This window comes from Populus euphratica, unplaced genomic scaffold (assembly GCF_000495115.2).
Source record: "Populus euphratica unplaced genomic scaffold, PopEup_1.0 scaffold147.1, whole genome shotgun sequence".
In the NCBI taxonomy this organism is placed as follows: domain Eukaryota; kingdom Viridiplantae; phylum Streptophyta; class Magnoliopsida; order Malpighiales; family Salicaceae; genus Populus; species Populus euphratica.
In genome coordinates, this window is record NW_011500032.1 from 285,438 (window position 1) to 300,552 (window position 15,115).

Consider the following 15,115-nt stretch of genomic DNA (forward strand, 5'->3'; position numbering starts at 1 on the left):
TGGCTAGTGTTGTGGGCATTGGAGACATTTGGTTAAAAGTCAATACTGGGTGCAAGTTGCTACTCAAAGATGTTAGGCATGTGCCTGATATGCGCCTACACTTGATCTATACAGGTACTCTTGATGAAGAAGGCTATCACAATTACTTTGGAGATGGTAAATGGAAGCTTTCCAGAAATTCCCTGATTGTTGCTAAAGGGAAGAAGATGGGTCTCTACATGTCACAAGCTAAGGTGATTAAAGGGGAGGTGAATGCAATTGAAGATTGCTCTACTGATCTGTGGCATAAACGGCTTGGACATTTGAGTGAGAAAGGCCTTGGCATCCTTGCCAAGAAAAACTACCTTCCATTAAAAGGTATGAACTTGAACACATGTACTCATTGTTTAGTTGGCAAACAACACAGAGTTGCGTTTCAAATATCACCTTCACATAGAAGATCACATGTTTTTGATTTAGTTCATACTAATGTTTGCTCTATGATTGATAAGTCTCTTAGGGGTGCATTGTACTTTGTTAGTTTTATTAATGATCACTCCAGAAAAATTTGGGCCACTTGTTTGAAATCCAAAGATCAGATGCTTGATGTCTTTAAGGATTTCCATGCCAGAGTTGAAAGAGAAACTGATAGAAAGCTTAAATGTGTTCGAGCTGACAATGGTGGTGAATACAAGGGTCCTTTTGAGAAATACTGCAGGGAATATGGTATCAAGTTGGAGAAGACAGTTCCTAAGACTCCACAGTAGAATGGAGTGGCTGAGAGAATGAACAGAACCATTGTTGAAAGAATTAGATGTATGCTCTCTCATGCAAAGCTGTCTAAGTCCTTTTGGGGTGAGGCAATGAAGATTGCAGTTGCCATGATCAACCTTTCTTCATCAGTTCCTCTTGAATTTGATGTTCCAGATAGAGTTTGGAAAGGAAAAGATGTCTCTTATGCACATTTGAGAGTGTTTGGATGCAAGACATTTGTACATGTTCTTAGAGATGAAAGGTCTAAGCTTGACAGCAAGACAAAGCAGTGTATAACCTTGGGCTCTAAAGATGATGAGTTTGGCTATAGGTTGTGGGATCCAAAGGAGAAGAAAATTGTGAGAAACAGAGATGTTATCTTCTTTGAAGATCAAACCATTGAAGACTTTGAACAGAAAGAGAAAACAGAGTCTACTATTTTTATTCCATCTAATTCAACTCCAAGACCTACTCCACAGTTACCTTTGATGCCTGTTAATCATAGGGGAGACTTGCAAAATAATGGTGGTGGTGGTTCTCTTATTGAGCCATTAGTTGGTGATCCTGAAGCAGCTAATGATGATATTGATGTTATTCCTGAACAGGTTATGCAGGAAGCTCCAGATGAGCCATAATTGAGGAGGTCAACTAGACCTTGCCAATCTTCCACCAGATATTCTCCTCATGAATATGTGTTGGTCACTGATGGGGGAGAGTCAGAATGCTTTGATGAAGCTATGTCAAATGAGAAGAAAAGTGAGTGGTTGAAAGCAATGCAAGAAGAGATGAAATCTTTGCATGAAAACCATACTTTTGAGTTAGTGAAGCTTCCTAAAGGTAAGAGAGCACTCAAGAACAAATGGGTGTTCAGGTTGAAAATTGATGAACATTGCTCACAACCAAGGTACAAGGCAAGATTGGTTGTGAAAGACTTCGGTCAGAAGAAGGGTATTGATTTTGAAGAAATCTTTCCACTAGTGGTCAAGATGTCTTTAATCCGAGTTGTGCTTGGCTTAGCTGCTAGTTTGAATCTTGAAGTTGAATAACTTGATGTGAAAACTGCCTTTCTCCATGGTGATTTAGATGAGGAAATCTACATGGAGCAGCCTAAAGGGTTTGAAGCAAAAGGCAAAGAGCAGCTAGTTTATAAGTTGAAAAGGAGCTTATATGGGTTAAAGCAAGCTCCAAGACAATGGTATAAAAAGTTTGATTCTTTCATGGTGGATCATGGTTATGACAGGACCACTTCTAATCATTGTGTATTTATGAAAAAGTTTCCAGATGGAAACTTAATTATTCTCTTGTTGTATGTAGATGATATGTTGATTGTTGGCCATGATGCTAAGAAGATTCAGATGTTGAAGGAAGAGTTGAGCAAGTCTTTTGCAATGAAAGACTTAGGACCAACAAAACAGATTCTTGGCATGAAGATTACAAATGACAGGAAAAAGGGGAAACTTTGGCTATCTCAGGAGAGATATGTTCAAAAGGTACTTGAGAGATTCAATATGAGCAACTCCAAACCTGTTTGTTCTCCACTTGCAAGCCACTTTAAACTAAGTTCTAAGCAGTGTCCTTCAAGTGATGAAGAAAAAGATGAGATGAAAAAGGTTCCTTATACATTCGCAGTTGGTAGCTTGATGTATGTCATGGTTTGCACAAGGCCAGATATAGCTCATGCAGTTGGTGTGGTTAGTCGATTCCTCTCCAATCCTGGTAAAGAACATTGGTCAGTAGTGAAATGGATACTCAGGTATCTCAAAGGTACTTCTAGTTTTAGCTTATGTTTTGGTAATGATAAACCTGTGTTGGATGAATACACAGATGCAGATATGGCTGGTGATGTTGATTCTAGAAAGTCCACATCAGGATACTTGATGAAGTTTGTAGGGGGAGCAGTCTCATGGCAATCAAGATTGCAAAAATGTGTTGCATTATCCACTACAGAGGCTGAATACATTGCTCTTACTGAAGGGGGCAAAAAGTTGTTATGGATGAAGAAGTTCTTGCATGAACTTGGCCTAGTTCAAGAGAACTTTGTGTTGCACTGTGATAGTCAAAGTGCAATCCATCTCAGTAAGCATCCTACTTTTCACTCTCGATCAAAGCACATTGAAGTTAGATATCAATAGATTCGAGATGCTATGGAGATGAAGTCATTCGTTGTTGAAAAGATCCATACTGATGACAACGTGTCTAACATGATGACCAAACCTCTACCGAGAGAGAAGTTTGAGTTTTGCAGAAGGGAAGCAGGCTTGTCAGAGTCTCCTAAATTGAATTTTACATATTGATCGCTGGTATGACAAATTCCTCACATGGTGCGTGAGGGGGAGATTTGTTGTGTGTGGTCCCGCACCATGTGATGGTAAGACCACCACATTTATTGAGAAGAGAGGCAGATGACCACTTTAAAATTAAATGGTTTGGGTATTGTGGCGGAAGAATTGAAAATAGAAGAGAGGAGAAGAAAATCAAGAGAGAGAAAGAGAAGAAAAGGCAGCAGAGTAGCCTGTGTTCTTCCTTCGATTTCCAGCTCGTTCACCGTTGGATCGGGCTGAGATTTTGACAGCAGCTTCTAGACACGTTGATCTTCATTCTGGACGGTTGGATCGAAGATTGGTGGTGTGAAAGCTGGTCGTTTTGACAGAAAACAGGGCTGTCAGTTTTGTGAGTTTTTCTCAAATAATTCTCCTTTAATCTTGTTGTAATCCGAGAATAAGTTGTTCTTGATGATATATATGTTGTACCCCTTAGTTGAATCTGAGAAAGAATGATTGTGAACCCATTATTTGTTGATAGTGGAAGTTTTTAGGTAGACTACGGTCCCGTGGTTTTTCCCACATTGGATTTTCCACGTTAAAAAGTCTTGGTGTTGATTTTGTGATTATTTGTATTATATTTGGTCATTGTTTGATTCTGTTTTACTACACAAAGAGGAAAAGAATTGGGACTTGTGAATTGTGAATTGTATTCTGCTGAATTAATTCGGGTAAATTGATATCCGGTTGTTACTAGTTTTCCCAACATGGATTGAGCCTGATGAAATGGTCTGATTAGACTTGCTAACAGCCGCTGCTTGCCCTTGTCAAAGATTGTGTATATATTTAGCTGTGTCGAGATATCTTAAAAACCAGTTACAAGCTGAGGTTGATGTCATGAAGCATGAAACATAAAATGTATTAAGAAGCAGGCTTTCACGACAGTAGAAGCCACAGCATTTCTGCCATCCTCAGAAATATTCTGAAATTAGCTTACAAATAATATACAAACCATTTAAAGAGGATAATTTTATCTAGTACAATCATCCAAGACTATTGCATATATAACAGCAGCATTACACAGTTACTCTAACCCGATTTCTCGAAATGCCTTCTTGGTTCTCTTTTTTAAGACTTGGAACTTGTGTTTTATGTGGTGCTCTTGGTCTGAGAAGAAGCAGTGGAGGTGTGGCTCTGTGCCTGTGAACTTTGGCTAGAGGATGACTCTGTGAAGAAAATTATGCTCTCCTGGATGTCAACAAACACTTTGAGAGATCTTGGAACCGGAGGTGGGTTCACGTTCACAAGCCCTTCGAGGATCTGAACTACCTGACCCATTGATGGCCTGTGGACTTCATCATCTTGGATGCACCAACAAGCAACTTTACAGATTCTTGTTAGCTCTTCAAGATCAGCATTCCCCTCCAACCTGTGGTCCAATAGGCTAAGGATTTCACCATGCTCTTGATTGATTTGGCTTGCAGCATAACTTGGGAAGAACTTCACTTTTCCATCTTCAGATTGCTCAGAGTTTCTCCTTCCTGATACAACTTCAAAAAGCATCATTCCATAACTGTAAACGTCTGCTTTGGCAGTTATAGGCACACCAGAAATCCACTCTGGTGCAAGATAACCTCTTGTACCTCTCATGGTTGTTAGCACCCTGCTAAAATCCCGGCCGACAAGCTTCGCCAGGCCAAAATCTGCCACTTTAGGGAAAAACTGAGCATCTAAAAGGATGTTCTCAGGCTTTATATCGCAGTGTATGATACAATCCCTGCATTTCTCATGGAGATAATATAATCCTCTAGCTGTCCCCAAAGCAATACCGTACCGAGTTTTCCAGTCTAAGACCTTTTTTGAGTCCTCAGAGAAAAGATGGGAATCAAGAGAACCATTCGGCATGTAGTCATAGACCAACAGCTTCTTATTACCCTCCGAGCAGAACCCACGAAGGCGAACAAGAGTGACGTGCTGGATTGTCCCGATTGTGCTTACTTCTGAGCGGAATTGCTTCTCCCCTTGGATGATGCTTTCGAGCTTCTTCACAGCTATGACACTCGTATCAGGCAACACCCCTTTGAAAACAGAACCAAAACCTCCTCCTCCCAATTTCTCTGAGAAATTCTTTGTCGCATTCTGTAGATCTCTGTACCCAAAAGCTATCAGTGAACCTTCTACCGCTTTCCCCGTGTTGACTGGTTTCCTCCTCCTCAAAAATACAAACAGAACAAGGCCAAAGAGAGACGCTATCACCACTGAGCCCACAACACCACCAATAACTATCCCCTTATCATTCTTCGAACTTGAAAACTCAGATGCTGCAAGCCTGATATAGATGGTGCTTCCATTTGATTCATCTGCACGTTGTTTCATATCCAAAAGATCGCCGAACCAAACTGAGCACAGACTGTCATCATAAGCATAGGCAGTACAAGTGCAGTTGCTCAAGCAAGTTGATTCGCATTCTTGTGCACTCCTGGCTGCCAGTACTGTCTGTGGATTTGCAGGCAACTTGATATTGTTACTTGAGAAAAATCTGTCTCTCTTCCCATTAACAATACTAGAATTCCCACATTGCAGAGTTGATACCCTCTTACATCCACCAGAAAAAACCTCCGACTTCCAGTCATCCCCTTTTTTCGGGTTGAAACCTCTCAAGCAGTTGCAGAAAGGCTGTGAATTCCCATTACAGCTTCCGAAAGCCCCGCAGTAAGCATAAACCTCACATTGCGTCTTTGGTTGAGACCAGAACAAAAACCATTGCTGGGTACTCTCCAACCATGATTGTTGCTGAATCTGTCCTCCAGCCGCCATCACAAACCGAGATATGAGTGTTTTATTGTACAATGAATAGGTGAAATAGCTCTCCTTAGTATCGTTAACATAACTAAAGTTGTAAATATAGTTGGATCTCATTTCAGGAACTAAGCTGAAAATCAGTCCATTCCATGATCCACTACTCCAATAGTCTTTAGACCTATTCCAAAAGATCAAATATCGACTCTGATCTGGGTCTAGCTCAAGAGAGAAAAGACCCGGTGAAGGATTATCTTTGCTTTTCCATGAAATGAGAAGTGTGTTCCTTTTGGTGATTTTGTTCAATCCAACCTTGGCACCAGGCAGCCATGTATCCGCTGGAAAATCAAAAGACTGCCATAGCGGTGACACTGATGAATTAGACCCATCTCTCAAAACAAGATTTCCATCATCACCAAGAACTGCTTCCACAGAACTTGACCTACTAGAGCTCAAATTTGTGGACCAAATTGGGATATTGGACTCATTAAAGAGCACTAAATTACCACCAGAAATCCTTAACTCTGAAGAAAATCTATCAGAAACGGGTGTCTCTCTGTTTGCTACCCAAACTATGGTCTGTTCAGACACTTTATCTCTATAGTACCACATGCCTATATAGTAATTTGAGGAGTTTCCTGGATGGAAGAAACCAAGTTCAAAGGCTTTGCGTGCTGAGACAATAGTTTGGTCTCCAGAGAGAGAAGTGTTTGCAGAGATTGTATCAGCTCCAAGGGAGACATGGGAGTTGAGAGGAAAACAAAAAAAGATAACAAAAAACATGATCCATGGATTGTTTCGGACATCCATGGCTGCTGCTAAAGAATTTTGCAGGCAAAATTGAGATGGTGAGGGGCAAGAATGTACACTACAGCTAGTTTAATAGAGTCTGAATGAGAGAAAGCAAGACTTTGTCTCAATATGCTACGTAAGCATTTGCCAAAGAAATCAAAGTCTGTTGTTTCGGATCCTAAGTCAACTTAGCTTTCTTTTGGACACATTCAACATGGTTTGCCCAATGCCATCTTCCCATCATTTATTTATTTATTTTATTACCATACGATATTCTCAATCAATTTTCATTTAAATCCAAAATATATATATATATGAAAAAAATTAAAGTTAAACCTATTTTTCAATATCTATCAAATTTGGTTAAATTTCCATTTACTCATTACATTATTTCAATAATAAAATCCCAATAAATCTAAAAGTATTTGTTGTCATTTATAATTATTTGCATGTGGTGGTTGATGCATTCATTAAAGCGAAAATGACAATTTGAAATAAATACGTAAATATGTGTCTCATATTTTTTTTCTTTCAATAAATATTAATTTAGCGTTTGTTTTCGGCTGCATTTTTAACCAATCTTGAATTTTTTTTCCTTCAAATTAGTTTTTTTATGATAAAAAAAAAGTCATTCTCGTGCCAAGAAAAGAAAATTCAAAGTTCCATCTTGCAACCTTCAAGACATCGAACTTGAATTCTGTGGAAGACAATTAATGGTTTGTCATGACCAGACAGAGGACTGGGGACTCGAGCTTGGTCTCCATGGAAGAAAGGCCACGTAGCCAAGAACTCTTGTAAAATATTATTTCATATTAATATTTACCACTGGCTATTAATTTCTTGATATAGCTACATGTTTGTGAATATTTTTCATCATTATTCTCTTGAAGGTATTTAAATTTCTTTTTTTAACTCTTAATTGAAAGAAGATTTATAAATACATTTGATTAGGAATACTTGTTTGATTTAAATAAAAAAATTATATAAAATTAAAATCAAAATTTTACTTTAATCAATTCTCTTAAAGGAACAAAAAAAAAGTTAATATAATTTTTTTTGTATACTTTTAATCAATTTACTCAATTTTTTTTTTTATAATGGTTCAAATTGTTTGAGATATGAAGTATTAGATAAATTACATTAGTTGATTAGTAAAACAATACATCTCAACCATCAATTCAAAACTAAACCTATCATTAACAATAATCAAAGGTGTTAATTAGAAAAGTCAATTTTAATGAATTAATTAAGAAACCAAAGGTGTTTCTTTTATTTTAGCCGTAGTTAAGATCGAGTTGGTTGCTCTCATTTGTCCTGTGGAAAACTCACTCCAATCACTTTCATGAACATATAAAATATATTTTTGGCTTGCGTGATTTTTTATGATAAAAAAATTCATTACATGTTTAATGAAACAATGTTTTGGCATATCAAGATTCGGCTGATTTAATTGGGTTTAAATTGATTTAAATATAAACCAAAAGAGAGAAAATCAAGAAGACTAAAAATAATCCATTCCAAAAGGTTGAAATTGGATCAGTCTTGACTTGGTTTTCACCTATATACCCTTGAAAGATTATCCTCGACGACAAGGATGAAGATTTGGAAAAACTTTCGGCTGACCGGAATAATTATTGAATTATTTTAAAAAAAAATCAGATGAAAAAAATTAATTTTGGAAAAATTAATTTTTTCATGTAAAATTAATTTGAAATTAATATTAATAACAATTAAAACATGTAATCAACAACCTCCTAATGATAGTTCTAATATAACTATTGGTTTTTTGAATATTATACACACAGGGAAAATTATAAAACAAAATTATTTAAAAATCTCTATGATCCCATTAGATACATTTAAAATTATTTAGGGATTTATTATCTAAAATTTGATTATTTTTTTTGGGTTTGAATAATTTTTTAAAAACTGGGTTATCGTAAATCACAAACCATTCAATTATCCGACCTTCAAAAATAATCTACACAAATCACCTATAAAAAATCTCATAAATCCCTATTTAGAAAAGAGAAATTATTATATCTATAGTTTTAATATTGTGTTTGCATAATTTTTCTGACTAACAAATAACCACTCTTTTTTTATTTATAAATAATAGGCTTAACTTTATATTTACAGGGAATCCTAAAAATTCTATAAATAATAAAATATTTGTTTAACCCTTAAATAATATACATATATTATTGAAGGATAATTTTATAAATTTAACCAATCAAGTTTTTATTTAATTTTTTTTAGATTTAGAAATATAATTCCTGTAATAATTATATTCTAGTCTTTAATTTTTAAAATATATTTTAATTAAATAATACTTAATTTAATCATCTTAATTTAATTTATAATTAATAATTCTTAATGTGTCTAACTTATTAGGTTCTTAATATGCTGGCTTAAATATAAATTATAATTATAATTAAATAGAAATAAATTAATTAAACAATTTAATTTATTATCAATTCAAGAATTAATTAATTTATATTTGAAGATCAAGTCTATCGTTTAACAACATGTCATGATCTCCTAAATATTAAAAAAGTTATAGTGATTTGACTTAACCTTTCAGTAATCGGTTTCTCAGTATAATTAATATATTTTCATCAATAATATTTTGATTTAATATAAAAGTATAGAGTATATCTGTTATGTTAAATGATGTTTATTTTTTACATAATAGTTATTGATCGTTTGAATAAAATTTAAATTTTTTTTCAAATTTCATTCCATTTTGGCTAAAGATTTCTCGATCAATGATATTTAAAAATAAATAAAACATTTATTTTCTAATTCACTAGGATCATAAATAATCTCTTGATCATTCAAATACCTTCATATATTTCATATTAAATATCTACTCTTTTGTTACCTCAATTAAGATAACATGTAACAAAATCATAACATAATATTCTCTATATAAGATAATTTAGTAATTTCAAGTTTAATGATTACTTATACAACCATTACATGAGCCTTTCCATAAACATGTAATTTCTCCATATAAAATTATCATACTTGTCAGTTCATTGTACATATTTTATGACAAGTATCTACATATTAATTTTACGTATTCCTTATACCCAAACTTATAAAAACAGTTGCTTCCTTTCATAAAAAAAAAAAAGAACATAATATGTATCAATTTTTACCACTCTAATAAATATTTAGTATTTAAAAGAGTATCAACCATGAATATTTTAGGAACAATTTATTAATATAATAAGAATATTATAATTATAACAACTTTATAATTTTCCTAACAAAGCATGTTTATCTCATAAACTTTATCTTTACTCTAGATTTATTAATTTAATATTATATAAATATTAACATTAAATTAAATTTTTATTAATAATAAATATATATATATATTTATATAAATATAATAATAAAACGTATATCTAAGCAACTGGCTACCTAAACTAACATTTATTTCCACAAACACATCCTATAATGAAACACACAGGTGTCACTATTATATAATACAACATATTAACACTTTCAGAGCGTAATCTTACAAGAAATTTGCTAAAGAGACAAAACATGCAATCCCATATTAACAAATGACTTAATGCCAATCAAAATTATATTAACATTTCTTTCAAACAGCTACATCATCTTGTCTTCCAAATGAACAGAACAAAAGACCCAAAAACTAAGAAAAAAAGAGAAGGGGTAGTATTCCATGCAGAAATGCACCATGACAGATATCCATGGAATGAATAAGTGATTCAATACTAATCTACCAATATTCTTATTTGGTTGAAGAAGAGGCGTCTTAATTAGGATGATGAAGAGAAAACTTGAATAGCTTTCATCAATTAAATCTATCAAAACACATGTTGACAGACACATAAGCCCGCATGTATCGATTTATAACCCACAAGAATCAAATGCTAGTCCCAAACACGTACTTCACCAAATCCAAGCAACTGTTTGAGAATACGATCATCATCTACCACCAACTTTGTTGTTTGCGTATATGCTGAGAATCCTTGGCTTTTCATCTCACTGATAAGTTGTACTGTCCTTGGATCCTTGTGCTGGAGAAATCCTCAGATAAAAACATTATAAGAACAATTATCTGGTGGGCCGTCATCCTCTTCCATTTGTCTGAAAGCTTTGTCTGCTTCATCTAGCAATCCTTCTCTGCAAAGTCCTTTGATTACTATTGTCCAAGCCCGAGCATCAGGCTGCAGCCCTTTGACTGAGTTCCGAAAACAACTCCAATGCATCTTTGAGCTTCCTAGATCTGCACATGGCAATGATTATGATATCATAGATCACCAAATCATGAGGCTTCAAGTAACTTTTTTGCATGTCACGAAATAGTCCCAACACTTGATCAAGGTACCCTTGTTTTCTTAAGCCATCAAGCAAAGTTGAGTAGGTCATTAAATCTGGGAAATGGCTTTGGGCACGCATATCCTTGAAAAGCTTTTTTGCTTCCAAATCTCTCCCTGCCTGAAACAAGCCACTTATAAAAGTGGTATAACTAACATTGTGAAACAAGCCACTTATGATCTGATATCTCGCCTTCTTTTTCTTCTTTCCTCTGGATGCATAGCATTATGCTTGCAGAAAACGGATCTGAAATCCTCATCCATAGACGCAAAAATTATATTGAAACACCAAACCTGATAGCCATGATGGTTGTTTTCTTTTGAACAACAGATACAACATGCTTGAACAGGACAAGAAAAAAATACAGACAGTAGAAGATTCTAAATTCACTCGAGAAATTTTTCAACACCTGAATATCCTAACTCTACTTCTTATTATTATATGCATGCTTGGAAAGTGTATGCACGCACCAGCACATGATCAAAAGTAAATGCTATGAAGAGGGGAGTATGGAAAAGTGATTTCTAAAAACCTAAACGCTCACCTCCTCGGCTTCATTGATGGCATTTCTCCTGCAGAAACTTAATGGGCGTGAAATGTTTATCCATGTGAACATTATGCAAGCTGTTTAACCACAGTTTGTAGTCTTGATGTCTCAGTCACATACAACAAACAAGAAAGAAAAGTATGACTTGATTCTAGAAACTGAGGAGGCTAGTCAGTAGCATCGGCACGTCTCAAACAAGGCAGTCGCTTTGATTCTAATGAATAATATATCATAGTGCTCATTGAACTCTCCACGTGAGTATACTTCAATGTTTTAGTATGGCAGGCTTTGCAGGAAACCCTTATTGAGGTCATTGTGAAGGTAAAGTCCTGGTTAGTTGTACAGTTTTCTTATTTTCTTTGGCATTATATTTCCTAATCTACGATTTTTCTGAAATTTTTTACCATTACATGGTGTAAAGATCAACTATGTTACACTATATATGGCAGAGTATCATGGATTACCATGGACATGTAAGAGTAAAAACGGTGGTCCTGGGTATGTTGCATTTGCATCCTGTATCATCTAAGGTTTTTTAGTGCCAAAACAGCAACTGAGAGGACAAAAGTTGAGCAAAGAAACTAAGGAATCAGCAACATGAACAAGTGCAAACAACAGCAGGATCACACATGATTAAGTGCGCTAGCATGCACAGCAGCCACATTCAAATAGCTGGAGCCAGCATTGACAGAAAACAACTAAGATATCATCAGCTCAACATGACCAAAAAGGTGGTTCTGGCAAAGGCATTCCAAAAAGGTAGCAGAAGTTTTGAGTTTTCCTAAGAAAATTATGTAGAATTCCACGAATTTCTCACAGGTTTCTGCAACATGACACAAAATCACCACCAATTCAAACTTAGGTGGCCATTTTTCTTCGCATCATTTCAAGGGTGGACGGTGTGTTGAGTTCTGGCCGACTGTCGACCGTAAGAAGTAGTGACTTTGCAGTCAAACCAAAGTCACCTTAACAGAGGACCCAACGAGGCTACAACCCATTTCTTGATTCTTCAATACATTACACTACTAATGAACATTTTCAGCTCATACAATCAAGTTTGACATGCAGAATGAGATGAGGCAAAGCACTTATAAACCTTGGTGAATGCCTGCACTGAAAGCCTCTCAGTTAGTGTCTGATGATGTTAATTGAGAGAGTTTAAATATCTATAAGGGGTGCACTAGCAGACAAAATCCCATAAGTTTTGCATTAACAAAATACCTGAAGAATTTGGATCACTGTATCCTTCATGATGAAGTTCATCAACTACTGCACAGTAAAACTCGAGATACGGAAAATAGGGCAAATTATCATTTCCAGCAACTTTCGGTACCACATGATACCCATACCAGAGTTCTACAGATATATGCTCGATTGCAAGTATTTCGACAAGTATTTTTTTTGGCTCACCCAATCACAAAAGTTAACACTTTTAATCTGAACAGTCACTTTCCACAATTTTGGCCCCTCGGCGCACTCTTCTTGATGCGCTCGCTCTGCTTACATTAACCCTTTTATAATCCACTCTTACTGGCCTGCTTTTTTTCCTTCCTGCCTTGGGAGAACTACCACTTTCAAAATAAGATACAACAACTTCTTTTTTACCTCTCCTTTTCCCTTCGTTCTTGTAGACGAACCTCTTTGGTGGTTGGTTGACACCACAAAGGCGACCGAAGTAGTAAAGTGGGTCAACATAACAAGATGATGAAGACACAATACCTTTCACGTTAGTTGGCTGGACAAGTTCAATAAACTCTTGTATCTCCGCAAAGCATGAGTGATCAGAGTAAGGAACTGAAAACATGTACTGGTGATACCTTTCAGCATATCCTAAATTACCGTCCAGCTTATCAGATGGCTGTCTTTTTTTGTAACGAGAAGTTAAGAGAGAACCGAAGAGATTGCCATCTCCTTTAACAGGTTTCAGCACCCATGGAAGACCAGATGGCATGATTCCTATTGTTGGCCGCATTGTGTTTAATCCCTCTAAGGTTTCAACGCTGAAACTGTAACGAGGAACTGCTCGGACTCTTGTTAGAGAAGTTTTAGTTGTGAATGTGTCATGGAATCCAAGAAGATGCATGGTTTGTAAACGTTCTGGCCACACCCAAATCTTCAAAGAAGGAAAGGAAATTAAAGCTAAAACAAACCTGAACCAGAAATAGTTCGCAAATGTAATTTGCAAGTAACTCACTAAATTTCATCCAACACCTAATTTCTTGTAAAACGATGAGAAAATGTGAGTACCCTAGAATCATAATAAAAACAATAAACAGGCATGGTAACTGAGCTAAGAACTTGGTTCTGTGCTTTACAGAAACACATCCTTCATAATCCACGCATATAGAAGATCATAATCTTCCATCAACATCAACGATGATCGTACCTTTATGTTAAGCAGATGAGAAATGTGAATTAGAAGCTCTTCTTTCCCCAAAGTATCAATCCCAATAACGATGTCATGTTCCGGATGAGAAGCAATGATGTCAACAACCTGTCATTACCAAGTAATTAAACCAGTAAAAAAAGCTGTACAATTGATCTTTTTCTTATTTTGAAGCACTGTAATCTCCGCCAAGCCCATAAACTTAAAATAAATCTACTTACTTTCATGACCATTCCTAAGACACGAATACTAATCAATTGCTCACTATATTTTCTCATTTTCAGCACCAACATTTAGCTCTCTATCCACACTTCATCCCTATCAACCGGTATCCATTCTCCGCAATGTACATTAATCGTCAGCACTTACCAAAAACCACTCAAAGAAAGAACTGCTGTGTGAACAAGAAATATGCAAATCCTACCTGCTGAGCAGCAACTTCTCGAGTGGGAAAATCATACGACGGATTGCAATACGTATTATCCAAGTAAAGAACATCAACCGTCTCATTCTTGAGAACATTAAGCAGCTTATTCCTCGCATCCTTTGCCCTTTCACTATCAACTTCCCATCGAAAATCCCCTGTATACATCAAGCATCCAAACTCCCCGCGAAACAAAAACATGACCCCTCCTGTTACAGTTCAATCCCATCAAATCGCCATAGCCAACCATAAAAGAAGTGATTTCGGAAAGGTATTTATTTTTCTTTCCGAAATTGATTCCCAAAATATCTCATGCATAGCAATTTAATAAGCAAGCGAACTCGGCCGATGGGTCCCGGGATAAAAAAGAAAACATAAAAAAATTGGCGTACCAGGGCAGTGGTGGGCGTCGACAGCCATGACATGAGCGGTGATTTGAGATCCGGTGGTCGGAGAGATGAGAGAAAAGGAATGCCAGATGTGAAGATCGACGACGCGAAGTAGAGAGAGGTTGAAATCAGGGAACTTGAAAGGTAGGAGCTTAGCGGTTAGTTTGGAGCAAAAGAGAGGACCTTTTCCCCATTTTGAGGTCAAGCCTTGAGTGTGGTCCGTGTGTAAGTGAGTCAAGAAGTATGCCTGGCTTGACTCGGTGAATCGATCCACTGATATCAAACCTTTCTCCATCGACATTCGAGAGAGAGAAGGAGGTTTTGGCGGGGAAATTTGATTCTATTTGAATTGTTTTTTGATTTATTTTATCTTATTGAGAGATATTTCGGAGGTAGAAAATTTGAAGAATGAAATCGTATAAGATG

The 15,115-nt window shown here is 36.0% G+C and overlaps 2 protein-coding genes across 3 annotated transcripts; both read right to left on the reverse strand.

Moving 5' to 3' along the window:
- Positions 1–3,882: 3,882 nt before the first annotated feature.
- LOC105142522 (G-type lectin S-receptor-like serine/threonine-protein kinase At2g19130) lies at positions 3,883–6,706 on the reverse strand. The gene has a single exon (XM_011050187.1). The coding sequence runs from the start codon at positions 6,600–6,602 to the stop codon at positions 4,143–4,145; it is 2,460 nt and encodes an 819-aa protein (XP_011048489.1). The 5' UTR covers positions 6,603–6,706; the 3' UTR covers positions 3,883–4,142.
- A 3,623-nt stretch (positions 6,707–10,329) lies between these two features.
- LOC105142523 (DNA repair metallo-beta-lactamase family protein) lies at positions 10,330–15,007 on the reverse strand. Of its 2 annotated transcripts, XM_011050190.1 has the most exons (6): positions 14,693–15,007; positions 14,301–14,509; positions 13,877–13,984; positions 13,330–13,603; positions 12,901–13,254; positions 10,330–11,515 (listed from the first exon to the last, which is right to left on the reverse strand). In XM_011050190.1, the coding sequence occupies exons 1-5, from the start codon at positions 14,988–14,990 to the stop codon at positions 12,923–12,925; spliced, it is 1,221 nt and encodes a 406-aa protein (XP_011048492.1). In that variant the 5' UTR covers positions 14,991–15,007; the 3' UTR covers positions 10,330–11,515; positions 12,901–12,922. The 2 variants fall into 2 exon arrangements, with proteins under 2 accessions (XP_011048492.1, XP_011048491.1); XM_011050189.1 differs by having other exon boundaries at positions 12,901–13,603.
- Between the last annotated feature and the right edge of the window lie 108 nt (positions 15,008–15,115).

Bases quoted from the DNA above. Each gene is read 5' to 3' on its own strand.
- LOC105142522 (XM_011050187.1), bottom strand. From the start codon at position 6,602: ATGGATGTCCGAAACAATCCATGGATCATGTTTTTTGTTATCTTTTTT.
- LOC105142523 (XM_011050189.1), bottom strand. From the start codon at position 14,990: ATGTCGATGGAGAAAGGTTTGATATCAGTGGATCGATTCACCGAGTCA. The intron at 14,510-14,692 runs GTACGCCAATTT...GAACTGTAACAG, and splicing joins CGACGCCCACCACTGCCCTG to GAGGGGTCATGTTTTTGTTT. The intron at 13,985-14,300 runs GTAGGATTTGCA...TGGTAATGACAG, and splicing joins GAGAAGTTGCTGCTCAGCAG to GTTGTTGACATCATTGCTTC.